This window comes from Talpa europaea (genome assembly GCF_964194135.1).
Source record: "Talpa europaea genome assembly, chromosome: 7".
Taxonomy (NCBI): domain Eukaryota; kingdom Metazoa; phylum Chordata; class Mammalia; order Eulipotyphla; family Talpidae; genus Talpa; species Talpa europaea.
In genome coordinates this window covers 38265937-38293050 of record NC_140074.1, presented here as the reverse complement: position 1 = coordinate 38293050, position 27114 = coordinate 38265937, and the positions used below count along the sequence as shown (strand labels likewise).

General features: G+C 43.7%; 1 protein-coding gene across 1 annotated transcript in view; it reads left to right on the top strand.

Annotated features, from left to right (window-relative positions):
• Positions 1-963: 963 nt before the first annotated feature.
• APBA1 (amyloid beta precursor protein binding family A member 1) overlaps positions 964-27114 on the top strand; it is a gene marked incomplete at its 5' end in the record, with an annotated part of 61116 nt that continues 34965 nt past the window's right edge. Inside the window, 2 exons of the mRNA XM_084238145.1 lie at positions 964-2166; positions 25950-26045. Of these exons, the coding sequence (XP_084094271.1) occupies positions 964-2166; positions 25950-26045 (1299 nt within the window). The remainder of the gene's footprint in view (positions 2167-25949; positions 26046-27114) is intronic.

Genomic DNA, 27114 nt, shown 5'->3' with positions numbered 1-27114 from the left:
TTCTTCTATAGGAACAGTCTCATCATAGAGGCCCAAAATGTGAAGCCACTTGCAGAGGTAACAGCCAGTAATGCCAGGACAAGCACCGAGGGGTGGTTGGTAGCCTCCCCCAGGATGGCTGCATTATTTATATTGCCAGCTTCAAAACATTTCAAGATTATTTTTGCCCTTGAAATTTATTTAAAGAACCATTTCTAAAGTATCTATGATCCTGGTTTAATTTAGAGATTTATCCCTTAGCAGATGGAAAATGTGTCAATTGGCCCATTCAGTTTAGCAGTACTCTTTATTATATGTAACAGAAATGGAACCTGAATAGTAAGCATGATGGAGAGCAAAACGTTCACAAGGCTCTCAGTCTGAGGGTGGGGAAGGGAGAAAGCCAGTAAGCAATTAAACAAGTAGATGTGTAATTACAAATTACAATCGGTGCTACAAAGAAAATTATCTATGTACTGTCAGATTGAGTTTAAATTTGCAACCTTTTTTTTTTAATTTATTTATTTATGCATCCAAGAACTGCGGCACAGGCCAAAGATGGGGGGGCACCGGGAGGGGGGTTAAGAGGATTCACTAGAGACAGAGTGGGGAACAGAACAGGCAGACTGACTGAAATACACTGCTGAGGGGAGCAGCAGGCGAGACAGGAGAGGTCTGCTGCGCCATGTGGGTCGCTCCCTGGCCGGCTGGGGATCGAACTTGTGCTGCAGAGGCTACGGATTGCTTCATAGTGCTGCCTCTTAACCCCTTGCGCCATCAGGGAGACCCCTGCAACCATTTTTTAATTCACCCAGAGTCAGAAGGGATCAATCTGCTGCATTTAAGATCATCTTGGTACTGGGTCCTGACTATTCTGAACCTAATTAACAGCCCTTCCCCTTTGTGTTTTTCCAGCCAGGTGGAGCAAAATGAGAGCACACTGAGCCGGCCAAGCCTCTCTCCCAGCCTTCCCCGACGCCCACCATGAACCACTTGGAGGGGTCCGCGGAGGTGGAGGTGACCGACGAGGCAGCAGGCGGGGAGGTGAACGAGTCCGTGGAGGCCGACCTGGAGCACCCCGAAGTAGAGGAGGAGCAGCCGCAGCCGCAGCCTCCGCACTATGCGGGCCGCCCCCAGCGCGGGCGCGCCCTGGAGGACCTGAGGGGTGCGCAGTCGGGGCAGCAAGACGAGGAGGAGCGCGGCGAGTGCCTGGCGCGCTCTGCCAGCACGGAGAGCGGCTTCCACAACCACACAGACACAGCCGAGGGCGACGTGATCGCCGCGGCCCGCGACGGCTACGATGCGGACCGCGCGCAGGACCCTGAGGACGAGAGCGCTTACGCCGTGCAGTACCGGCCCGAGGCCGAGGAGTACACGGAGCAGGCGGAGGCCGAGCACGCCGAGGCCACCCACCGCCGCGCGCTGCCCAACCACCTGCACTTCCACTCGCTGGAGCACGAGGAGGCCATGAACGCGGCCTACTCGGGCTATGTCTACACGCACCGGCTCTTCCACCGTGGCGAGGACGAGCCCTACGCGGAGCCGTATGCAGACTACGGGGGCCTCCAGGAGCACGTGTACGAGGAGATTGGGGATGCGCCGGACTTGGAGGCACGCGATGGTCTGCGGCTGTACGAGCAGGAGCGCGACGAGGCGGCCGCGTACCGCCAGGAGGCCCTGGGCGCTCGCCTGCACCACTACGACGAGCGCTCGGACGGCGAGTCTGACAGCCCCGAGAAGGAGGCAGAGTTCGCGCCCTACCCGCGCATGGACAGCTACGAGCAGGAGGAAGACATCGACCAGATCGTAGCTGAGGTGAAGCAGAGCATGAGCTCGCAGAGCCTAGACAAGGCAGCTGAGGACATGCCCGAAGCTGAGCAGGACCTGGAGCGCGCGCCCACCCCGGGCGGGGGCCGACCCGAGAGCCCCGGGCTGCAGGCCCCGGCAGGGCAGCAGCAGCGGGCGGCGGGCACCGCGGGTGGGGAGGCGGTGCAACGGTACAGCAAGGAGAAGAGGGATGCCATCTCGCTGGCCATCAAGGACATCAAGGAAGCCATCGAGGAGGTGAAAACCAGGACCATCCGTTCGCCTTACACCCCCGACGAGCCCAAAGAGCCCATCTGGGTCATGCGCCAGGACATTAGTCCCACCAGGGATGGTGATGACCGGCGGCCAGTGGATGGAGATGTGAGTATGTGTGGGTTGCGGCTGACTCTGTTGCACGCTCCTAGGGGAGATGCGTGCTCTATGGCTGTGTTTGTCATTGGGAAGTGACGCTATGAGAAAAGTGTTCTGTGGGAGCGCTAAGAACGGGTACCACCTTAATTAAGCCTCAGCTTGCACTCAAGCGCCAGTGAGTACAATGCAGGTAGAAGGGAGATAAAGCATCCAGTGCTTATCAGGCTCTTGGAGGGATTGCTGTAAATCAGTGGTTCTCAAACTGTCCTGGAGTGCTGGTTCTGAGAAATTTCTAGGCCCACGCCATCACTCGGTGTCTCATTCAGAAGGTCTGGGATAAGGCCTGAGATTTGTATTTCTAGCCTCAAAAAAAAAAAAAAAAAAAAAAAAGCAATAAAGAGCAAGTCCGGGCAAAGTAAGGACTTCTTTTTTTAAAGATTTATTTATTTATTTATACCAGAACTGGGGTACGGGCCAGATGCGCGGGAGGGTGAGAGGATTCACCGGAGAGAGAGCGGGGAACAGAACAGGCAGAATGACGAAATACACTGCTGAGGGGAGCAGCAGGCGAGACAGGAGAGGTCTGCCGCCGCCAAGTGGGTTGCTCAGCGCCGGGCAGGGATCGAAATGGCACTGCAGAGGCAGCGGACAGCTTCACAGCTCTACGCTCAACCGCCTGCACCACCAGGGGAGGCCCAGGACTTTCTTGAAAAAGATTATTGCAAAGGGGAGAAAAATACTTTTGTCATAAGGGGAGCCTGACTGTTGCAACAGGAGAACCCTCTGGCCATAAGATCTGCAAGGCATGCTGGGATTAGACAAAAGGGGTTTTCATTTAAAGAGAGGAGTAAACAAGATGTGCGGTGTGGAATGAAAGCTGACCTGAAGGCATTACACTGAGAGACTTTGAATCTGCGAGCAGCTTCTTCTCAGGAGGGGCTATTGAGGGTTTTATGCTGGTCACAGTTCAGGGACCTACAGGGAGGAGAGAATCTTAAGGTAGGTTAACAGAAATTTTGTTCTGATTAAGCAGCAGTTCAGCTAATAATTTGTGAGGAAGCAAATGGGAATTTGGAGGATCTGTGCCTGGTCTTGTTGTAGGTTAACAAATCTTATGTATCAATAGATATAGGGGTTTTGCAGTAAGCTCTTTAACAACCAAAGGATGGAGACAAATTACCTTTATCTTGACTGTTTTCCAGGCTCACTGGGCTCAGGTGAGGTTCTTATTAGTTAACAAGTTCCCTTCCAGGTGATGTTGATGTGGCTGATTCCAGGATCACTATTTGAGAGCTGTTGCCTTTAAAGCAGTCCATTATAAAGATTTGGGGCAGGAAGTGTGGTCTCTTTGGAGAAAATCCTTTTAAGCCTTTTCCTGCCAGGGGTTTCTGCCGTTCTATTTCCCACCTTGTGTCCTCACTGTGGTTTTCAGTAAGTGCTTAATCTTCACTTCTGTGGGACCAGGGTGGCCTTCTCATTTCAAAAAAGACAGATTTTTTTGCTTTGTACTTCCTTGTGAAAAGCTACAAACAGTTATTGCTGCCCCTGTTGACATTTTCTTTTCCATTTTTGAAATATCTAACAAATGTGATAACATGGCAAGCTTAGGTGTCACAATCTAATCAAAATAAATCAAGAAGACTAACCTTTGTCTTCACTACCTTGTTATAAAATTCTGCTCAGATGCTCACTTTTCCATTCTCTTGAAGAAATTTTAAGCAGTTTTATTTAAAATTGTGGGAGCTTGGAATAACAGAAATGTCGAGGTTAAATCCAACTTCATTTAAGTTTGCATTTTATTACACCAGACTATTTCTCAGTATATCTTTTGGAGTGAAAAACCATTATTTGTAGCTGTTTGTTCATTTTACTTATACCTAAAGGCCGTGCATTTCAGAAGTATTCACCTCCTCTTTTAGTAACACTCAACATTTGTTAGCTGATTAAAATGCTGGCACTTTTAAGGAATGGTTGGAAACAGATCAGGAGAGAATCTGCACTCTCCCCTGCAAGGGGGCAGCATTGGCTTAGTTCGGCCTTGTATTCTCTGTTTTCCATGCTTCACAGTCAGTTAAAAACAGCTGTGCTCATGTTGCATTCTCCTTGACCTCCAGCTTCTCCAGATTCCTCCCCTCTAGGAGGGGAAGCAGCAAACATTTTGCAGATGAAGTAGAAATGGGGCAGGTTTTCAAAAGTAGGGAGCTGTCAAGAAAGCTGGGTTCTATATCTTGTTAGAAACTTGGAAAGCCATCAGAGAAAATACTGCAGGAGCTTTTGGTCCAGACACCGGCTTCTCCCTTCAACTTTCTCACATGCAACAGCTCCTGAAATGACTGCCTTTAGCCATATTGTCACTTTGACTTGAGATGAACCCACAGTACAGTCCAAGGACTGTTGTTCCTGTGAACTAAGAGAACAGCTCAACTCTGTTACTTGACATTTCATTCAAAAAGTAAAATTAATTCTAGAATATTGAATGATGTTTTAGAAAGCAAAAACCACAACCTTGTGTTTAAAAATATTCCACCAGTTATATTTAAGCCATTTAAATTTGCAAGTTGTATTTTATCTGTCTTGCCATATTTATTGGAAAGACCTTCATTGGCTATCCCTTTGATGATATTATGCTGGGGTTGGGAGGTGGGAGGCTATATGTATATACTTTCTCTTGATTTTTCTCTGCATCACAAACTATTCACTGGATGCTTGGTTCATGTGTAATATTGCAGAAAATAGGAAAGAAGCACTGTTTAACTCAGTGTGGTCTAACATCTGTTCAGAAGGTACTTGTTAAAAATATAAATTATTGCTTTTCCTATCCAAATCAGTGATCTGGGTTTTTTGTGTTTTTTTTTTTTCCTTGGGGGGGTGGTGTCTGTTTTGCTTTATTTCATTTTGTGAACGCTCCCTGTGATTCTTAAGTGTGTAAAAAAATTAAGAACCACTGACTTCAAGGGAAAAATATACCATCTGCAGTTTCCTCGTGTGGATTTGAGACTTAACTAAATATAGTTTTATCGGCACAGATACAATTTTAACAATAAGAACTGCCCTATTGTGGCCGTGGTCAGCAGTCCTAGAGAAGTAATCCTGGAATTCTTATTACAAAAGCAGTGCACTCTCAAAAAGGTGTGATAGAAACTTCAATGAGGCAGACAGAAGGAAATAAAGAACATCTGTATTAACACTTGCCAGAGAAAGCTGCTGATGGCTAACTCTACTATTCACATCAGTTTTCATTCCCAAACTTTAGCATTTTTCCCCTCACTTGAAGCAAAATGGCATTTGTTTGCTGGTGAATTGTACAGAATGAGAAGATAGGACTGCTCCCCAGGAAGAGCTCATTGAATATATACAAGACACTGAGCCCTGAGTGAAATAATCGTTTTCTGGAGTTTTAAAAAACTGATTTGCTTCTAGTACAGTTTCTCTTTTCCAAATATGTTTAAAAGCTACCTCCCAACCCCCTTCTTGAAAAATATTTTTAATGAACTATCAACTCTGAAAAGTTGCAAAGCCTCTTGTGCTCACTTTAGGGAACAAAATGGTTTTGAGAGCAGAGTCCTGGTACAATCGGAGATGCTGGTAACAGACACAGCATACATGGCGGGCATGGGCTGCTCTGAGCGGTGTGTGTTGTGCAGCTTGAAATGTTGATTATCTCTCCTTCTCAAGCTCCACTAAAATGACAGGGAAAAAGTAAAGCCACAAGCACCGAGACAGAAGAAACAGCAGGTGAGAAAAATAAAATTGTGAGGCACCAAAGTGGTGCCTGGCTGTGTTAGACATTAGTGCTCCCCAGAATTTCCATGTGTGCTCTTTTTTAAGCACATTGAGGACTGCGCAGTACTTCTTCATCTCTTGGAGATTAGACATGACTGATGAAATGGGAGAATGGAGTGTGTGGTGAATTCTAGGTAGCAGAAGCTAAGCATGCAACTTCCCTTGATGCCTCCCATAAAGATGGCCATTTCGCGAGATAGCAGAGCCTCTGAGTGTAGGTCTCAGGTGACCTGTGTGGACATGTACCCTGAGAGCGGAGTCAGCCTTTGTTATTTAAGCCATGGGGATTTGTAATGGTTTGTTACCACAGCATAATCTGATTAATTCTTAAATCACATTAATGAAGTTTCCATTTTCTGTATCTCTGAGGATTTGTGCAGTGCCCTCTCCCCCCCACACACACACAAAAAAAAAAAAGCTCAGGAATTTGAGACACCAAATTCTTCAGATAGCAGAAGTATGTCTATTACAAGAGACATGGATTTCAGATCCCTTCTGTAGAGCACACCACCAGGTTACTACTTCTTCCCTCCCCCATAAAGAAATGAGAGGTTTACTACAAGCAGAGGGTGAATCAGAGCAGCACTGAAACTAGGGACACCAGTCACAGCTGAAATGGGAATGAAGAACCTTCCAGGGCACGGGGCCTGCTAGGCAGTAGTAGTAGTTGAGTAGAAATAGAGAATGCCTTAGAATTCTTAGCTGAATGCCTTAGAATTCTTAGCTGTTGGCTTAGGACCCACCCATCCTAAGGCCTCAACCTCTAATAGGAGACTAGAATAGTCCTCTCTGAAGAAATAGGTCCAAGAGAAAATGCCTACAACACTAACATTCGAGGGTTTCCGGCAACACCTTCTCCGCCCCATCACTCCACAGTGAAGGGTTCTGCCACTCCTGGATCTTCCAGTGGCTTTTTGGGGACCCACTTAAATATGAGCGTACAGTCAAACATCACTGGATGTTTGAAAAACATCTCTAACATGAACTACAAACACACGAGAAAAGCAGGAAGAGGATGTGAGACCCAGGAAACAGAGGGTCTAACATGGAAAGAGACAAGGGATTCTCCAGGGTAAAGGGGAAAGAGACCCAAGATTACACTGTGTGAAGGCCAAGGTGGCAGCTGATCGAGTGTGGATTAAAGCTCAAAGGACTTCAGGTTGGAAGTTTCCTGAAAGGGTAGAAATGAGGAATTTCCTAATTTATTTGTACTGAGAGGAATTTATTTGTACTGAGATAACTTTAGAATAGTTAAATTATTGATCAGTATACAGAAAACTAAGCAAATGGAGAAACAGTTTAGTTATGTACCTCACAATTATTATACAAGCAAGAAATGCAATAGTGTATGTATATCTCAGCAGGGAAGAGCATATATATAGCTTGCAGAATACAAACACTGACTATTGATTAACCAAAAATTGTCATATGTTGAGTTTGAGGGAAGGTACAGCATGTAAGAAATAAATCCTACTCTTTTATAGCAGATGCCAAGCAATAATGTCTGAAATTGAAAAAATCAAGCTGAGGTTGTGTAAACATACTTTAATGAATATGGAAATAAATAGCAGGAGAATTTTCTAGAAGGCTTGGAACTGTGTCCCTGAGTGGGGAGACCTCAGAAAGAGGACTTTCGTATTTGGCATAAGCCATATAGTATTTTTTGACTTTTAAAACTATGTAATGCTTTGCCTTAAGTTAAATATATAAGAGCATCATTATTCAGAAATCTAATGCTATACAGAGATAGTCTTATTGTTATGGGCTGTTTTCTTCAAAAATTAACAAAGGGAAATGTTTCTGTATATTATACACAGAATATATAGAAAGTGATTGCTTTACTATGATTCATGGTAAGATAAGTATCCTAAATTTTTCATTTTAATTTCATGCTGGGTTTATGCATGTATTAAGTACACATGCTTCCATTTGGCTTACAGTATACACTTGAGAGTAAAGTAAAAAGTAGGTCAGGGTGGGGGTTGTTCTACTTAAGGTGAGGAATTCTAATTGGTATTAGATTTGTAACTTGACAATGAAAAACCCAAAGCATTCAGGAGCTTCAGGCTTAATAATGGTCCTAGCATTTGGAAACCACTGGACATATGTGGGGAGTATTGCAGCAAGAATACTAATGACTGCGCTGGGAATGATGCTTTTGGAGGTCAAATGTGGATGTTGATTGCTCCTCAGGTTTGTATGCTTATTTAGGTTAATAGTTTTTCCTTTAAAAATGAAATATTTTCAAGATGCCTTCCTCAACCGGGATACATTTAATGGATCATTCTGCAACTTAGGATCAGCAGTAATTTGCCGTATCCCTGCCAACAGGGAGCAATGCCCTCAGCAACAGAACTTAGTTGTCAATAACAAAATTGAGCCACTTTTTCTTATGAACTGTAAGTACCTGATGTGACCAGCACAATTTTTTTTTAAGATGTAATGATCTTATTCTTACAGCTTCAAAATGAAAAAGATTTGACCTTAAAGTCACTTTTGAAAAGCAAATAATTCATTTCAATCATGGAAAGACAAAAGGAGGGAGAAGAATGTGTACTTTTGCTCTCTCCTCCTGGGATTTGAAGTATTAGATTATTTTGACTCACCTTTAGCATCTCACCAATCAGCTCAGCTCCAGGCAGCCTCTGTTTACAGGCCCTGGCTGGTGTCTCCCCAAAGACAACGGAGCATCGCCATATTGGAATCACCCAAGCAAATTTGTCCAGATGATGTGCACAGCAGAAGGCAAGGTCTCCAATTACTTTGTGCTCCATGGAACGAAAGTAAGTGATGGGCAAGACTGATATATAATACCCACGCTCCACTTTTTTTCTCTTCACCTGACACCCCCTGCCCCCTGAGGAATCTTTCTCACCTTTTTAATGGATTGTCTCTAGTCAGTGTATGTGGGAAACTGTGCCAGTAAGATGGAACAAGCTGCAGGGAAGGAAAGGGTGATGTAGCCAGAGAGAATTTTGTTAGCACTTTCCAGACAGGAACACAGCACACAGGGCTAGTTAGGGTATCTGACATGCTCACTTAATAAGTTGGGAGCCAAGAAACTTCTGGGGAGTCTTTCAAAAAATATGTGTCAGCTCTCCCATATGTGTATGTTCAATATTTTCTATGATAAGTGGGGTGGGGCTGGGAGAGGCAGATGAGGTGCAGGTAGACGAACAAATGTATCACAGATAATTGAATTCCATATGTAACCCAATTAAATCCTGAACCCAGAGAATTGTGAAATGTGATTTATCTATAAATGTGATCATCTTCAAAATGAGAAATGCTCCCATTACAATTATGACTGGTATCGTGTCCTTAATGCAGAATTGTAGTTTCTCAGTCCACTTTCTTTGAAACAGTTTTCACTGGCAACTTTCTTGAGAGTAGTCATAGAAAGGATGTTGTTTTATTGAGACAAAGGTCACCTCATTCTACTGAAGCGTCCCACTTGCAATTCCTCTCCCCTGCTGTTTCCCGTCTTGAGACAGTGGGCACTCAGCTGCCCACTTAGCATGCCTGTTGATCTTTGTAATTGGTCAAACCCGGTCAGTGGGAATGAATCAGAGTTTGGAACCAGGATTGGCATTTGGGCCTCATTTTCTTAGATGGAATAGCTGGAAATAGCTGAGTAATATAGCTGTAGTCTCTGCCTGCCAGTCACTGTCTCTGACAGATTACCTGGAGCCTTAGATATTGCAAATCGGCCTGGACATCTAATTCCCTTTGTCTTGTGCAAAGACAAAGATTCCCCCATGCAATACTTTCCTTAGTGTAAATTATAGATATGGCTGAGTCTTGACATATAAAGACTCCACCCCTCCATGGACTAGTCTCACCTTACTCCTTGGCCTTATGCTTACAAATTCTAATATCATGCTCTTTATCCAGACCTATCTCCATAGCACACTTTTTGCACAATGGTTCTCACCTCTGTATAGATCACATTCCCAGAATTCCAAACTTCCTGGTTAGAATCTTTGGAGATTTGGTTGTAGCATCAGTATTTCTAAAACCCAGTTAAAATTAGTAACTTAATACTAGTTAAGTTAAAATTTAAATTAGTAACTTAAGCTGAAGGCTATTTATTTTCCTGCCACTTGTGCATTAGCCTGTTGCCTCTGCTATTCACTGTCAGTCTGTCGAAGACTTTTAGTGTCTTCCTTTCCTCTTCCATCTCAGAGCAAGTTACATGACTTTGATGCTCAATAAGTGTTCATTATAGGCAACTCTTTGCCTTGCAGTTGACCTGCTGCAGTTACCTTAAATTGGTCACCTGCTTTCTTCTTCAGCTTCTATTTTTTCATGAGTTATCAGATTTATTTCCCAGAATGACTAAGAAAAAAATGGCTCTGAGGATATTGAGTCCTCTATGGAAGTGTGGAATAAGAATCAGAAGTTTGGTGTATTAGCTGCCTCAGTAGGTCAAATCTCACTTTACATTTAGGGCTGGTCATTGGCAGACTGTTGTTGGCCTGTAGCACCTCTCCTCACCTTTTCTGGTCTTGTGTTTCCCTTTCTGCTGATCCCTGCCACACCCTTGAATGCCCATTCTGGTCAGGCTCTCCAAGGGCTCTGCTTCCAGCTTGAGTAGCCCTGGTCATCAACCTTTCTTTCCAGGACTGTTCTGATGGAGTCCATCAGATTCAGCAATTAATCAGTGATAGTGACAGCATGTACCACTCCCTTTAGGCAACATTCACCTTTTATTGGTATCCCTGATTCCACAGAACAATTGGCAAAAGTATTTTGAGGCAAGAAAGCATTTCACCACTTACACTTCTTAGTCAGAAAGCAGCCACTCTCCTGCTGAGAAGGAGATATTGTCAAAATCCTGGGAAGTGAGGGCTTGGTGTTAACACCTGCCCTGATCATGTGCTCTTCTGTGCCCATGATTTTTTTTTAATTTAAGAAAGATGATGTAATGAGGATGGAGGAACATCCTTGGCTTCCCCTGGGCCTTGAGTTCCTTGGCATTATCTCCTCCCTGTCCTTTCTCCTTTTCCTCCTTCCCTGAATTCAGCATCGGCCTATGTGGATTTTTTTTTTTTATTGTTGCTAGGAAACTATTGACCAAGGTCAAATGCACATGCTAACTCATTAAGACTTGTTAGCAGCATTTTATCCTGTTGACCTTGTGGTTGTGTTGTCAAGCTTACAAGGGCGAGTGGGGAAAAAAAAAAAGTTTTTGCTACTGAAGGATTCCATTTTTTGTGAAAGGTCCCTGTTAAATTATTCTGAACCGAGAGTTCTACTGTTGGTCCGTAGCTCCTCAGGGAGTCTGTCCAGCCACAGCTTTTCCAGGATCTGGGTAGCAAGGAATGGAATTGAAATGAGATTACAAGTCAAGTAGACTAGCTTTAGAATGAATACCTGTTCTGTTGAGGCATGATTTTCCCATGTGAATCAGTTCCTGGCTAGAATGTATATTCTTGTCAAGTGTAGGAGAGATGGGGAGGTGGGATGGGAGGGGCTGTCCTAGGACATTTATCTCCATTCTATGTGCACATGTGGCCTAAGAAGACTAGACCCTAAATATCCTTATCTCAGGTTGTCCTGGCCTCTATGGAAGAGTATACCTCCCAGTGTTGACTCTAAAGCCAGATTTGTTATTTTATATGTTCCAGACTCTTTAGAAAAGGGAGTAGCAGAATCTCTAGGTCAATAGCCAAGAACCTTATGCAGAAGCTTAACTTTAGAACCAAGGTATCGGCTGTCAAACAGCAAAACTGGATACTAGTATGCTTCACCAAGCTCAGAAAATAATAGAAAATCTCCTTAGACAAGTGAATGGTGTCAGAGGAATAAAGGTGTTTTCAGCATCTGTTTGCAGAGTTGTATTGAGTTGGTTGTATTGAGTTGTTATAGTTACTTCCCTGCAAATGTTTTGGTTTTAATTGAGCACCAGCTATATACAGGATATTGTGAATAAGAAATAGAGCCTGGCCACAAAGCTATGCTATCTGTTTATCTATCTATCTATCTATCTAACTAACTAACTATGAGGTGTAGGATACACCTCTTCATATGTAGTCTTCATTTTGTCAGTGATGAGAGAGTCACAACTACTGTCTCTAGTCAAAAATTGAAAATCTATCACACAATTTATCCACTCATTCTACAGATATTTTTGAGTTCCTTCTATAAATCAGGCACTGTATGAGATACCACGAGTACAGCAGTAACTAAAAACAGACTGGCTAACGTAGGCATGGGCCTGCCTCTGAAATTTATGATCTCTTCTAGGCCAGTCTTCTGCTGAGCCCTCAGCTACATCTCCAAGTCTCTTCTTCTCTTGAGGGATTCACCAGAAGCGTTATTTAGTGTCTTGGCTATCTAATGTTATGTAACAAATTGCTCAAAATGTAATGGCCTAAAACAATCCACATTGATTGTCCCACAGCATCTGTGGCCTGGAAGCTGACCACACTGACTTAGCTGGTCCTCTATTGAAGAGTCTCTCCTAGGCTGCGGTCAAGGTATCAGTGGCCGCTGGTCATCTGAAGGTTCTACGGGAGAAACACCTGCTTCCAACCCATGTGTGTTTGACAGTATTTAGCTCACAGGCAGTTGGACTTGGGGCCTATGGACAATGCCAGATGCATCACTGATTTTGCCACATGGGCATTCTCCTACCTGGCTGCTGCCTTGGTGAAGTATGCAAGACAAAACATCCATGGAGTCTGCTATCAAGATGGTAGCCACAGTCTTTGTAACCCAATCACAGTGACAGCCAATCACCTTTACTGTATTTTATTGCTTAGAGTAAGTCACTAGTCCACACTAGTGGTGAGGGGTTTGGTCGTTGTTAAAGTCTGTCTACTGCATTTGCTATCTGTCCTTTTCCCAGCAAAGAGATTCTGGGGTTAAAACTGCTGGCTCTGCCTTTGCCCCCTGACTTTGTCAGTCATTCCCAAGTCCTCACTGTGTTTATTTTGTTATCTACCGAGAGCAGGAGCTATGTAGATCCTGAAGTGACTGATAGAATGAAGCCAAAATGGTGAAAATGAGAATGGTATAAGATCAGAGACAGTTGGGATTTGGGAGAGTCTGTAATGGGAAAAAGGAAGGATTGTCCTAAAGGAATAAGCATGTCTGAAATATATTCTTCATAAGTAAAAGGGTTTTAACTTTAATCTCAAAGGATTGCCAGTGTCAAAAGGATTTGCTACAAAGTCTCATTAAGGCAGAACTTTTCAACTAGTGTGCTGAAGGTCCCCTTGGACTCTGGGTATGGTTTTGACTTAAGGCCACCTGGTATGTTGCCTTCAACCCTGGCAGCCTCTTCTGGGATGTAGGACTTTTCCAGTTGACCCAGTGTATTATATGAATATTCTTTTTTCTCTACATGCCATGATGCAAATAAGGGTAAGAGGCTCACAGTTTGGAGGTCTTGATGGTGCTCAGAGCACCCTCCAGGAGAGAACAGGCTTTTGAGACAGGCTGTCGTTTTCATGCTTTGGTTTCCCCTTGGCTGTGCATCATGGATCCCATCCCCTATGCTTCCATCTCAGCCACCTTTCTGAGGTGAAGTTTTTCTTTTGATGAGGGTGAAGTTTTCCATTGCAGGTATCATCCATTATTAATGAGGCATGGAGAAGTCAGTGGTGAATAATTAAGTGGGTTTCAGGTGCATATTGAACATTAAAGGGAAGGGAAGAACGAATATAAGAGGCAGGGAAGGAATTCTGGGTTCTGTTGTGCCATCAGGACACTATAGTAGCTGCTTTCTGCAGCTTTTCAGAAGGCCCAGCAGCTTTCTTTGTAGTCTGTCTGGTGTGTTAAGTCTTGTGTGTTGGTGATTTTCTGGTTAATAACTGAAAAGATTGCAAGCTTTCCAAAGCAGCAGTGAAGACTCTAATGGCTTCAGCCTGTCCTGGGTGGTTCATGAATCCAAACCAAAGCAATTTTCAAGGGTGATGGTGGGGAAAATGACTTTGCCTATGAGCTGGGGAGAGTTAAATGGTTGGGAGTATTCAATTTAGACACTTGAGAATCAACACTCAGATTTACTATCTTTTAAATAATTAATGGAAAATGAAAGTGTTTTGAGAGACACCCAGATCGATCAATTAGGAAGGAAAACCTCCTGTAGTGCTCACCATTTTAAAAAGGGCTCTCTCAGCTGACCCAGATTATGTAGTAGGGGCGAGCCCCCTCCTAGGAAGAGTGGCCAGAGGCACTGGAACAAGCAAGGAGTGGATGAAGTGTGGTGGACATCCACTTTCTAACTCCATTTTCCACTTTGGCTTGCAGAGCTGGCCTGGCCACAGCCTGGGAACCTACCCGCAAGCATGGAAGGATTGCCTCGGGCGTGAATTGTTAAGTCCTTTGAGTCTTTTTCATACTTTCATCTAAACAGGCAGATTCAGAAAGTCAACATGCCGGATGAAGGGATTGGTGAGAGGGAAGTGTAGACCCATCTCCTAGGAGGGGTCTGTTGGATGCTCTGTAACTTCCATTTTCATGCATCCATGTGCTTCCCCGTTGCCATGGTCAATCAAGAGATGACTTGGCTCTGGGAGAGTTGTCACCTTCTGCCTTCAGAACCGCTGTCTGCCTCTATTTCCATAAGCTACGCCCTGCCCTTTCCATTCTACCCATACTTCTCATCACCGTTATCTTGCCGCCTCCTCAGCAGCTGAGTTGGCTAACTGTTGGTTTAAGTGAGTCCTGCTGGCCCGAGGGGCAGCTTTCTTTTCTGTATTTGTCGCGCTGGCTCACCATGTCCCCCTTACTCCTGTTGCATCACAAGAATATTTGAGGCACTCAGCAAACATGAGGCAGTGAGGGTCCGTGCCCTTCCAGCATCGTGCACCCCAGACGCCCAGGCCGCCACAGTGTTCTCTATAGTCCCAATGTTCAGGTGCATTCTGAAGCAGGACTTGAGAAAACCGCTTTTTCCCAACCCCATCTCTCCCTTCCACATGAACTGGATGCTTTCTTCACAGGTTCTATAAACATAGCAGAGTATAGAGTGTGTGAAAGTTTCTGGTAGCACCTCGGAACCAGGTTTATTTTCCCCATAAATAGTAGGCGTTGCTGCCAAAAGGGGTAGACCAGCCCCTTCTCAGAAACATCAGGTGATGATGCTGCCAGTGACGCATAGCTGACTGGCTAGTTGGGCAGGGAGGGGTTAACACAGAGGGTTGGACATGGGGATGCGGTCACATCTCTTGTTACCGGTTGCATTATTGACTCGGGCATCTAACACCACTGGAAATAATCCACTGGACAGACACTGAGGTCAGGGGTTAGCTTCAGTCACAAGTGGGTGCACCGGAGCTGACCCTGCCACCCAAACAGTACCCAAAGAGATGGAGAATTTTTGGATGTACCAATTTGAGTGTCATGAGGAAGAGGTAGGTGGATCCTCTGCCTCAAGATTGTGTTTGTTGCTTTGCTTTTGTTTCTTACTCCTAGACCTGTTAGATTAAGTCATTTTCTGTGTTTCCTTTGATGGTGGAAGAGAGCAGAGCAGGCACAGGCTGGAGAGTGGGCATAATCCAGCACAGGAGAAAATGTATCAGGTTAGTCTGTTACTGGAAGCCCAAGACAACCCAAAGAGAGAAAATGCTGTTTGACTTCTTGGAGAACTACCCTGCTCTTTGCTGTCCCTGTCAGCATTCCCTTCTTATTCTCTGTCCTGAAGGATGAGTTACTTTGGGCGCTGTACCCTGCAGTTCCATGCTGTGTTGTGTCTCTTGCTCAGTCATTGCTAATGAAAATGAATGGTGAAAGCATCTTGGACATTAGAACTGCTTTACTAATAGGGGAGGTAATGGGCATGATGTACCTTGTACAGTACCTGGCACATAGCAAGGCCTGCATAAATGGTGGCTATTATTGTTCTTAGCTGATAATGTGTTATTGCAGGAGAGAGTGTGCCCTTAGATGCATCTCTTCATACAAACTAAAAGTGACTTGTTTTTTCCCTGTCACTGAAGTCAGGTCCAGTGACTGGGAATGAAAATAAAGGAAGTGCAAAAGGAATGGATGACCCTAAATGAGAAAATGAATTATAGGCTCCCTTACTTGTCTATCAAATTTGCAGTTCAGTTCAAATACAGTGACTGTTTCAAAGGGAAAAAGACAACCTCTATTTAGAGATAGGTTTTTGTCAGATGTTAAGTAATCTTACCTTATAATTGTGACTCTGGCTAAAAGTTAACTGGTCAGTTTTTGGTTTTGACCTTTAAGAACAGAAGCTTAGAGCCCTTTTGGTGGTCATAAAATGAATTATTTGTGTGGCATCCTGATGATGACAGCACCTTCTATTTGAGGAGGTTGCTGTGCTGCAAGGCTTAGAGGTATAAGGTTGTCCAGGCCTTCACACTGCAGCATTAACATGGGATGAATGGACTTGGGGCTGGGAAAGGAACACTTTCCCTATGGAAAAAAAGGATGGAGGTGGTTAGAATATTTTAACTGACAATTTTCTCAAAATGTGCCATTGCTATTAATTGAATCTGTTATAAATGTATATATAAAACACTTCATTAGGCCCAGACTATTATCATTTTAATGACATAATTATGCCCTTACAATGCCTAAGCTCACTTTCCTACTTTACCACATTAAGGAAATATAAATGTTCATGAACAATACAGTTCATATTGAGAGTGAATAATTACGTATGTCTTAACCAGTTTCAATTTTCAGAAGCACAAATATCTTGGAGCAAGGAAAAGCTAATCATACATTTAGGAGGGCTTACAATTCTAATGTGGAATATGGTTCATTTAAAACAACATAGATCAGTGAGAAAAACAACATACATTTATTTGAGGGAAACGGTAAAGTTGGATAAACCAATATACGTTGTGAAAATCTATTTGAGGACACTGGAACTAAAACCCCACAGTCCCCAAAGCATAAGTTTACCAAAAGACCTAGAGCACTGTCTTGGCCTGCCCTAGGTTAGCACTTTTGAAATTCCATATAGAAAAGGGAATAGAACTAGAATGTTCTGGCTGGAAAAGATCTGAATGACCAAATACTTGATTACAGTCCAAATGAAATTCTACCTTTGCGACACTTGTTCCTGCTGTTCCTGTAATAGTATCCTAAGTATATAAGGATGTGTGATTTGCAAGTAGTATTTGTCCAAAAAAGGAGACAGACAATGATCAAGAACCAATGAAAAGAAGCCTGAGCTACATGTAGGTACAGATATCCATGTGAGCACATAATGCAATGCTGCCTGTGTTCAGAACCTACTTTGCATACAAACATTTACTTTGTACCTATTATTCCTCTGACTAAAGGATTAGTGTCCTTGCAGCCCCACACTCATTAGTTGCACCTTGCTGTGTATATTATGGGGAACCCTGTATCGGGCACTTGGAGAAGAAAATGTAAATTAACCATAAAGCCTACCTTCATGGTGCTTATTAAAATGTTATAATTGTTATTTAATAGTGTTAAATTTTTATAAAGTATAAGGGCACAGTTTGCACTCCCACCAGCAATGTAGGAGAGTTCCTTTTTCAATGCATCCTCACCATTTGTTGTTGCTTGTTTTTTTGATATGTGCCATTCTTACTGGTGTAAGGTGGTATCTCAGTGTGGCTTTAATTTGCATTTCCCTGGTTATCAGGGATGTTAAACATTTTTTCATATGCCTGTTGGCCATTTGCATTTCCTTTTTGGAGAAATGCCTTTTAAGTTCTTCTGCCCATTTATTGACTGGATTGTTTGTTTTGTTTTTGTTGAGTCCCATGAGTTCCTTGTATATCTTTGTGATCAGTCCCTTATCAGTTGAATGGAGTGCAAAGATTTTTTCCCAATCAGTGGGGTGTCTCTCTGTTTTGGTTAATGTCTCTTTGGCTGTATCGATGCTTTCCATTTGATGTAATCCCAGAAACCGTACAGGGACTGTACCTGAGGGGGTGGAGGGAAGCAAATATTGTTTAAAAATGAACAATGAGATAAAAAATTAAAAAATAATAATATTTAAAAAATTAAAAAGGGGGGAAGAACGGAAAAAAAAGTATAAGGGCAAAAGTGATACATTGTAAGACTGGCACAGAAAAATACAAGTAATTCTCATAGGAGAGGGATTCCTGTTGCCTGAGAATTGGAATAACTTCATGAAAGAGGTTAGCATTTGAAATGGACTTTTAAAGCTCATAAACATGTGGGATTCAGGATGAGCGTGAACAAGGGTCCTGAGTAGAAACACACAGGTTATATACAGGAAAAGAAGTATATCAGTTTGACTTAACAATAGAGGGTAAGAAATTAGAAGGGAGAAAATTATAAAAGTATTAAGGCCAAACCTTGGAGTGCCTGAAATGTCAAAGAGTCTGTTACTCATTCTATGAGCAAAGGATGACTAAAGTTTTTGAATTGAAAAATGAATTGCTCAGAAGTTATTAAAACTGAGTTTAAAAATGAGAGTAAATAGATACTTAGAAGTATCTTGTTTTAATGAGTTCAGGCTGCCATAGCAAGATACCATAGACTGGGCAGCTTAAACAAGGGAAATATATTTTTCACAGCTGTGGAGAGTAGGAAGTCTGAGATCATGGACCAACAGATTCAGGTTCTGGTGGGCTCTCTTGCTGGTTTGCACATGGCAGGCCTCTCCCTGTGTCCTCACCTGACAGAGACAGACAGAGGAAGCAAGTTCTCTTCTTATGAGGGCACTAATTCCATCATGAGGGCCCCACCCTCATGACCTAGTTATCCCTCAAAGACCCCACCTTCTAATACCATCACATTGGGAATTAGGGTCTCAGCGCTTGAATTTGAGTGTGAGCAACACAAACATACAGTCCAAAACACTGGTGAGGAAGGTTCATGTGTTCTTAGTGCTTATCTCAGGTAGTATGCTGGCTGTCTAGTGACTAACGAAAGTGAGCCCCAACCTTATTGTCAGGTTCTGTGGGTTGTTCCACATAGGTGAAATTACTAAACCCCGTCCAGATATATTTGGTAATTTTAAAGAATGTCCATGTAATACAAGAATTACTATGTAATTTTTAAAGAATTATTGGTTCCTGCTGTTTTCTTGCAGTAAAATTTTTGTCACTGAGTTTCTTTGGATCAGCTATATACTGGGATTCATCAAAGTTGCTAGAACTGGCCAGGGTCTTTCACCAGTTGTCCTAAACAGTTGAATATCTGGGTCATATGTGACCTGCTTTATAAATTAACTAGAACAATGCATATGCACGTGATTGTTTTTTGTAAATCAATCACTATAATAGCATCACTCAAAACACTCAGATTCCAAAATGCTGTCTTGAATGGGAGACAGTGGCTCTGCCAAAAATTGCACATAGCCTTTAATGTACCCCTCAGCTGTAGCCAGTAATAAATTATACTTAGCAGTGTGCCATTAAGAGTCTTGGGGGCTCCTAAATTAATTTAGTGTCTTTGTGGTATATGATTTTATAGAGTCTTCTGTGTGCTTTGTAATCTTATCCATGAATAAAATTTTAATAAGGGAAATAAAGAATATAATGTATAGAAAACATCCCTGTGGGCGTGTGTTGTACTTGTGAATACCCCACCCAAAAGGAAATAAAGAATATAATGTATAGAAAACATCCCTGTGGGCGTGTGTTGTACTTGTGAATACCCCACCCATGGGGTGAAATCATTTTCGTGCCTGTTGGAATTTTAAAATTTGTCAAATATTGATTGCATGCCTTGTGCGTGCTGTCACTGATCTCATCCTGTGTGCATTATTGATTTAATCCTCAGGTCAACCCCAGTTGTACCCTTTTCCCTAATTCTAAGGAGGATCAGAGTATGGGTACCCTATTCAGGGGCGGAGTCCTGAGTGGTAGAGGCAGAATTCAGACTCTGATCTGCCTAACCTGGGGCGTGAGCATTTAACCCCTTTAATACCCTGAAACCTAAGTTATAATTTTAGTAGTTCTGCTTCAATGTAAAATTAAAACAAAGTCTTTTTCTCCTCCCCCCTCCCTGCCCTCTGGCATCCCTGCCTGCTGTGTGCCTGATATAAGCTCAGTAAAATCCTGAAAAGCCACCGAGGGCTCCAGAACTCTCCTTTACCCCTCTGCCCGGATCATAGAGACCCTGCACTGTGCCCTCCCTGCCCCTATAACCTTTTAAACACTGAAAGCAGGAGAGCTGGACCTCCCTTGCTTTTCAGTTACAACTTACACCTTTAAAACAAAGTCTTTTTCAAAGAAGTATAGCTGCTGTTCCCTAGAACCCCATAATGCTTTTGAAGATGAACCCTGCTATTGGAAAACCAGGTTGTGGTGACTTGGAACACTAGACCAAGCATCTAAGGCTTTGTTCTAGGGCCTTCCGAGTCCTGTGGAGGAGCACTGTGATGGGAGAGGCTTCTGTGATTCCTCCACATCTCCCCCAACATGCTGGCAGGGTCTCTGTTCAAGTCACATTTTAACCCATGGGGAAGAGGCCTTCAAAAGGCTACTGAAGATTTACTTAAAACCAGGACCAAAATTTTGAAGCAGGTATAATTTCACCTTAAAAACAGTGATAAAAATTGCATAAGTTTAGTACATCTTTGGACTATTTACATGCAGGGTATAATTCCTACTCTGAATTCCTAGAAAAATATTGATTTGGGGAGTTGTTATTTTTTTTTTTCTTTTTCACTGAGTAGAAGTAGAGTTTGCACTTCAACACCTTGACTCACTCACTAGAATAACCACCTTCAATTTACATGTGACTTTGGCAGCATGATCAGAAAGGGTCCATTTGTTCCTGGGTTTTGAGATTTCTCAATCCTTGACTATGTCAGGGGAATTAAAGCCACATCTTTAGCGGAAGCAAAGGCAAAGTTTATTTAGAGAGAATAAAAGGACACCCAGGAAGAGGTCCTGGGCTGGCCAGGGAGGAAGAACTGTGAGGAAAGGCAGGGGGCTCCTGGCTTAAGTGGGGTGGAGGAGGCTGCTCACTTCATCCCTACCTAGGGTGTCCTGATAGGTGCCGCCATGGTGTTGGCTTAGTGGTCTAGGCAGCAGTTGCCAAGTCATTCCACCTTTGAACCTGGGACATAGCCTTATCAACCACAGAAGCAGGTTGGAATGGGGGTCTGCCTTTATCCCCTTTGCTGCTTCTTGCCCTCCTCAGGCGTTCTGGGTCTGTAAGTTGGGATAATATGCCGTTGTCCTCTCTGGGTATTTCTTGGCTCCTCCTCCTGGCTTTGTGGACTCTGACAAGTGTCTCCTGGGCTTCTGGGTAAAGTTGGCCATTTAATTTTCTGTGGGCATCCCCCTCCTTGTCCTAAATGACTAACAATTTCTTCTTAAGGAGGACCATTCCTGCAAAAGTATTTACATAATGACTCCGTTTTTCCAAGGGCCTCTTAATGGTTTGATATTCCATCCCTGCTCTTTCAAAGTACCTCCACTGCCATCATCCTTTCCATTTTCCTCTTAATTGTTAGCCTATGTAACTTTACCGACCAGCTCTTAAGTTATTTGTATCTGGTTTCAACAGTTTTATTTGCCTTCTTCGACTTTATAAAATTTTGCTTTTATTTATTTTTGCAATATTTGCACTTCTACCATGCTACACATTTGCTGTTGTGCTTTGCTTTTGCCTTGTAAGACCAGATGGTCACCACAGTCGACAGAGACCGGCTGACAAAGATACAGCCCGCGAGATGCTGGTGTTTGAGGACTGCTGAGGTGGACACTGACATGGCGAGCAGCCTGCTCCTTAGTGACTGTTGTGTTACTGGGACTTTTGCTTCCCTGCGGGCTTCAGACAGTGACCACTGCTTCTGCTTGTAGGTCTGTTTGCCTGCTAGACCAGGCAGGGATCTGGGCTTCCTCTGGCTGGCAGCACTTCCATGTTAAATAAATGAAAGAATGGCCCATGTAGAACTCACTCCTTTGTATCTTTTGACTGGAGCTCTTCCAAGTTGTTTAGATCTCTTTGCACCTCTCCTAAGCACAGCTTTGCTCTGGGCTATGCTCCATCCCTTGGCCTTCCTGAAAAGAGCACTATACATTTGGAAAGAGCTAGAGATCTTTTACCTCTAGTGTTGGGGTGGTCTCAAAGGGTCTGTAAATTTTTCCAGCTTGCAGTCTCTTCATGCAGATGTCTGAGGGTGAAGGGGGACGAAGGTGAAAGTGAGAACTCAGTCCCTCAATCCTTTAGATTTTCCAGTTCATTCAAGTAGTAGTTATTAAGGACCTACAGGGTGCTTCTTCAGTGAGGACAAAGGCCAACGAATCACCAGAAGACACCATCCAGACAGACTAGGAGCTGCTTTGTGTCATGGGTAGGGCTCCAGAGATGCCTGCTGTTCAGATCACTTTTCTCTTCCCCCAGAGCTGTTCTCTTCTACCTCCATGCCTGTTTCGAAAACCTTCCACTCTTCCCTGTCCCATCCCATCCTATTCCGAGAATATTGCACAGGTTTCAAGAATTCACTGAAGAATCACTTTCTCCATGAAGCATTGCTCATGCACGCCCACCGCTCCTGTAGCATTGATCCCTCCCAATTCTTATCCCCACATAAGAATTAGCACCCTAGACCCTCCCTGGCTTCACATATCTGCCTCTTTCCATTATCTGGAAAGGACGACAAGACCAAAAGTCTTTTCTCGTCACTTCCTGACCCCATGTTAGGAGCAGAAGTTGGCACTGAAATGTCTGTTGAAGGAATAAATGAATGATAATTATCTGTGTGCTGCTTTTCTCCCTGACAAGCATAACCTGAAAATTCCTTGAGGTCTTTGTTGCACCATCACCACCAGCAGTTTGCTCCTAGGAGGTGCACAGCAGGAATTCAAATGAATGATCTACTTTCTGTATGGATATTTTGGCATTGAAGAACAAGTCTGTAGGCTGACAGTAGTGCTTTGTGGAGCCTCTGAAGTTGGCAGTACAATTTAGGTCATAGTAGTGAAAAATCTGCTAGGATATAGTCTGCAGAAAACAAGTTGCTGAGCTTAAGGAGACCCCCCCCCCCAATTATACAGAACAGGAAGGGAGTAGTTGAGTCACCTTGGAACACCCTCCCAGAGATATCCCATGAGGCACTTAAACTGTATGATTTTCCAAGTCCACATTTGCTTCCCACTCTCGGTCTCATTTGCTTAAAATCGAGTATCCATTCAGTAACCCAGAAGGCATGATAAACAGACAGATAAATAGGTAATCACAATTTTTATTCTTAGTATAACATATTATTGGTTAAATTTTGCCTCAAGTACAATACTTGAAAGTAAAAAGCATCCTTTTTCTGTTTTTTTTTTGTCCACTTCTTAGAGTATAACGAGGCAGAAGTTGGAAGTGGGAAGCAAAGGGCCTTTAAAGCAGACATTTGAGATGAGTTGACTCTAACACCCCTTCAGTGGCACCACAAAGCACCCAAACACCTTGTTTAGGCTCCCTGGAGGCTATGTCTTCTCTGAGGACATTTGTCCATCTTGGTTAGTCAGGTGTGGTGAGTAGGAAGCCAGACAGGTGGGTCTGCTTTGGGATAGCTTTCTGTTGTAACAGAGCTTTGCTGACAAAGACCATTGCTCTAATTTTCTAATAAAATGCAGATGGCAACATTCTACATATAGCCGCATAGGGATGCTCTGTTAGAAAAGGACTTACTGTTGATGACTAAATAATGAAAGAGCAGTGATGAATCTGCTTGCTCTGCAGGCTAGAAAAATGGTAAGCTAGAAACTGTTGAAATCATTTACTCAGTAATGTTTCCTGAGAGCCAGTGGTTTACAAAACCCACAGTAGATGCTTGGCTTATGAGCATGAGTAAGGCAGGACCCTTGGGACCCAGAAGCTCTTGGAAGAGAGGCACATACACTAGCAGACAACTAGAAAACCTGGCATTAGGGGAGAATGGTATGTGAAGAGAGTCTGAGGAAGCTTCAGCAAGATGAGTGCTTTCAAATTGAGCAATGGATGTAGTAAGGAGTGAGAAAGAACTCTCTAGAGGGAGGTCGTAATTGCACATGAAAATGGATGGCGACATGAATGAGCCCCTTGGTACGCAGAAGCTGGAGCATGGCACCTGATGGGAGTGGTCCCTGACAAAGCTTGCCGTGCGTCACATTGAGCCTGCCTGTGGGGTCCCACCTGCCCATCCAACCCACTATCTGCGCAACCTGTCTTGTATTATCCAGAGATGATCTCATACCTTCAACATTGCAGAGTCTGTTTTTAGAAGATTTGCAACAGAAAATAGACAAGTGGAAACTCTGGGATTCTTCTGGAGCTTGGTGGTTTGGGTTTTTTTTTTTGTTTTTTTTAATGATGGTGTTAACATGGCCCTCAAGCCAACCAATTAAAGAAAAACCAACTGCACTCTCTCTCCCAGGAACTAAACTGGTAAAATCTGTATGACAGAGAAAATTACTTGAGGAAAGAGAGGTGTTCCTATCTAAGGAAACTCTTTAAATTTGAAAAACTGGAAGATCATGAAGGCCTTCAGTTCTCATGAAAGCTTTACTATATTAATTTTGAGTGGGCCAGGCATGGAGCTAACTCAGCAAGTACCCACCAACTCTCTTGCCAGATGAAAAATTCTGTTTCTTTTTAAAGGCAGGCACCACAGGCCTTGGGCACTTTTCTGTCTGCTGCTACCCTCAGCCTGTCCTCTTGACCTTATACAGTGGAGTGGCTGATATCTGCCATGAGTGTTTAAGAGGCTCACTGGTCCTCTCCTGCCTGTCTAGAATCAGGTACATGGGCTGACAGGAAACAAATCCACACCTCGACCCCACAGCACGTCACTGTGAACACTGCAATCCACTGCCTCATCCTTCAAGTCACTTGGTGCCCTGTTTCCTGCAACACAGGCATTTAAAAAATATTTACTTTTTTTTCTCATGATTTTATACAATACCTATTGGAACCCCCTCTGGATACTAAAATTCCCCCCACTCCTCTCCTCAGCAGTTCTGAAACATTCTCTCTTTCCATGCAGAGATATCTTACTGATGTCTCTATGTGCCTCTTCCCCAGGGGGTACAATCTCAAGCAGGTTCAAGCCACCACTGGCATTGGTTTTTCATTTTTGCCCAGTACTTGCCTGCCCTTGTTCACATCCTTGTATTTCCAACACAGAACAGATCCTCGTGTGGTTTCTGCTTTATGTCTTCTGTCAAACATCAGCAAACCGTGAAGCAGTGACCTCTTACTCTAAGAATTCTTGACTCAGCTGAAGATTCCCTTCATCTCCCCAGACTGCAGGAGAACACAGAAATGTTGGGGTATCATCTGGCAAGAGCTTTTGGAGTCTGCACCAGCCTCCCCATGCCTGTCTTCTCTCTGTGGCCATTCATTCAGCAGGAGTGTATGAGCTGTGTGTCAGGCACCCGCTGGAGCAGCTCCTCTGTGCTTCAAGCTCCAAGCCATGGCCAGGGCTGGTAACACCTGATGGGGTTCAGCCTTCCAGAACCTTTGTTTATAACTTTATTTTCAAACATAGCATTAAGCAAATGATTTTGGTATTGTTCTAAGAGAGACCAAGGTAATGTTTGTAGACTAAAATATCTCTGAATTTTCAATGACCTGCGGATTAAATCAGACAAAATATTTGAAATCTGAAGAGATTAGGAAAATACCAGAGTGTGGTTTCCAATTCAGAGTCACTTCCAGCTGCCTTTTTCATGTTAGGTATCGTAATTTTTATATTTGGTGAATTTATAAGATATTTATAGCCCAGTCTGTGTATCCTACACTAAGAAAAAATTTAAAACTACACATGCATAATCATTATTAGTGTTATTCATCTAGAGCTATAAGTTTGATACTCAACTTTTGCTGTCTTTATTTAAACACTTGACCTAAAGTGGGTAGAGGAAAGCTGAGTGGTGAGAGCACCTTTGAAACCAGGCCAGGAATTTAAACAAAGCTTGAAAAACCAATATTTTATGTACAGTTGGCAGTTTCTTTCCAGGGAAGTTTTCTCACTGCTGAAATACTCTTTGAAATGTGTTGACTTTCTCCTCTCCCCAGTCCCTCCACCAGGCCGGGTGTTCAGCCTCAGCCTTATCTGCTCACTGTGTTATTCCCTTGCTGTGTTCCAGTCTCCATCTCCTGGCAGCTCCTCACCCCTGGGTGCAGAGTCTTCAAGCACACCCCTCCATCCTAGTGACCCCGCAGAGGCCTCCACAAATAAAGAGGTAGGGTATGTTTTGCTCCAAGAACCATCAGCCCACTCTCTTGTATTCTAATTCTGGTCTATGCTTTCTTTAGCCTCCCCTAGAGTTTCTGACCCAAATTACCCCCCAAGAGTAGGGGGGGTCAAACTTCTAATTTCTCCTCTGTCGGGGAAGTCCGTGATTAAAGCCATGTCAATTGGGTGGCCACTAGCCACGAATCGCTTTTAATTAACAAAATGAAAGATGCACTTCCTCGGTACACTAGCCACGTACCATGTGCTCGGTGGCCAGTGGTTACTGGACTGGACTGTATGGAAGATCACCAAGCATTGCCCTCACTGCAGAAAGCTCTATTAGATGCTCTGGACGTTGGTTGCAGGCCCCTGTGTAGCAGCATTCTTCCTCATGGAGCTAAGGGCTCATACTCCATGAGCTCACCATGCTATCTGGTTGAGAGGTGGGTTGATTTCTTAAATGCCCTTTTATTTTAGGCCCCACTGAAGTATCTTTCATGACAACAGGGCTTGTCTGGGTGTACATAAGGTGATGCCACTTCACAGCTGTTGTCCAAGCAGTGCACCTGGTGAGCGCCCCTTCCTTCTCTAGGATAGCCCTGGCCAGAGAATTTTCGGTGATGATGGAAATGTCACATTGTCCACCATGCAGTCACTGGCCACCTGTGCCAGTCCAACGGAGGAACTGAAATTTTCATCTGCTTCCTTTTTTATTCCCTTCAGTAGCTTGTGTGGCAAGGGGCACTCGACAGTGGAGCCCTGAAGGGCCCTCTTGGATAGTAAATCACACAGTTGCCTTGCTTATGGAAGCTAAACTAAGCCCTGGCAGAGGATAGTTAAGAAGATGCTCCTTACTCACACTCAGGTTTCTGGGGCTAGAAAAGGGCAAATGTTTTTTTCCTGAAGGTAGCCACTGCCTTCCTCAGCCCCCCACGGCCCTTTTACACCCAGCTCCTTGCCACTCCCCACCTATTCAGGAATCAGCAGCAGGTAAATGATACTGGCCTGCGGCAGAATCTGTGTGTGGGCTCAGCTCACTCTAAAAATAGATGCTGCCTAATCAACACTGAGGATGT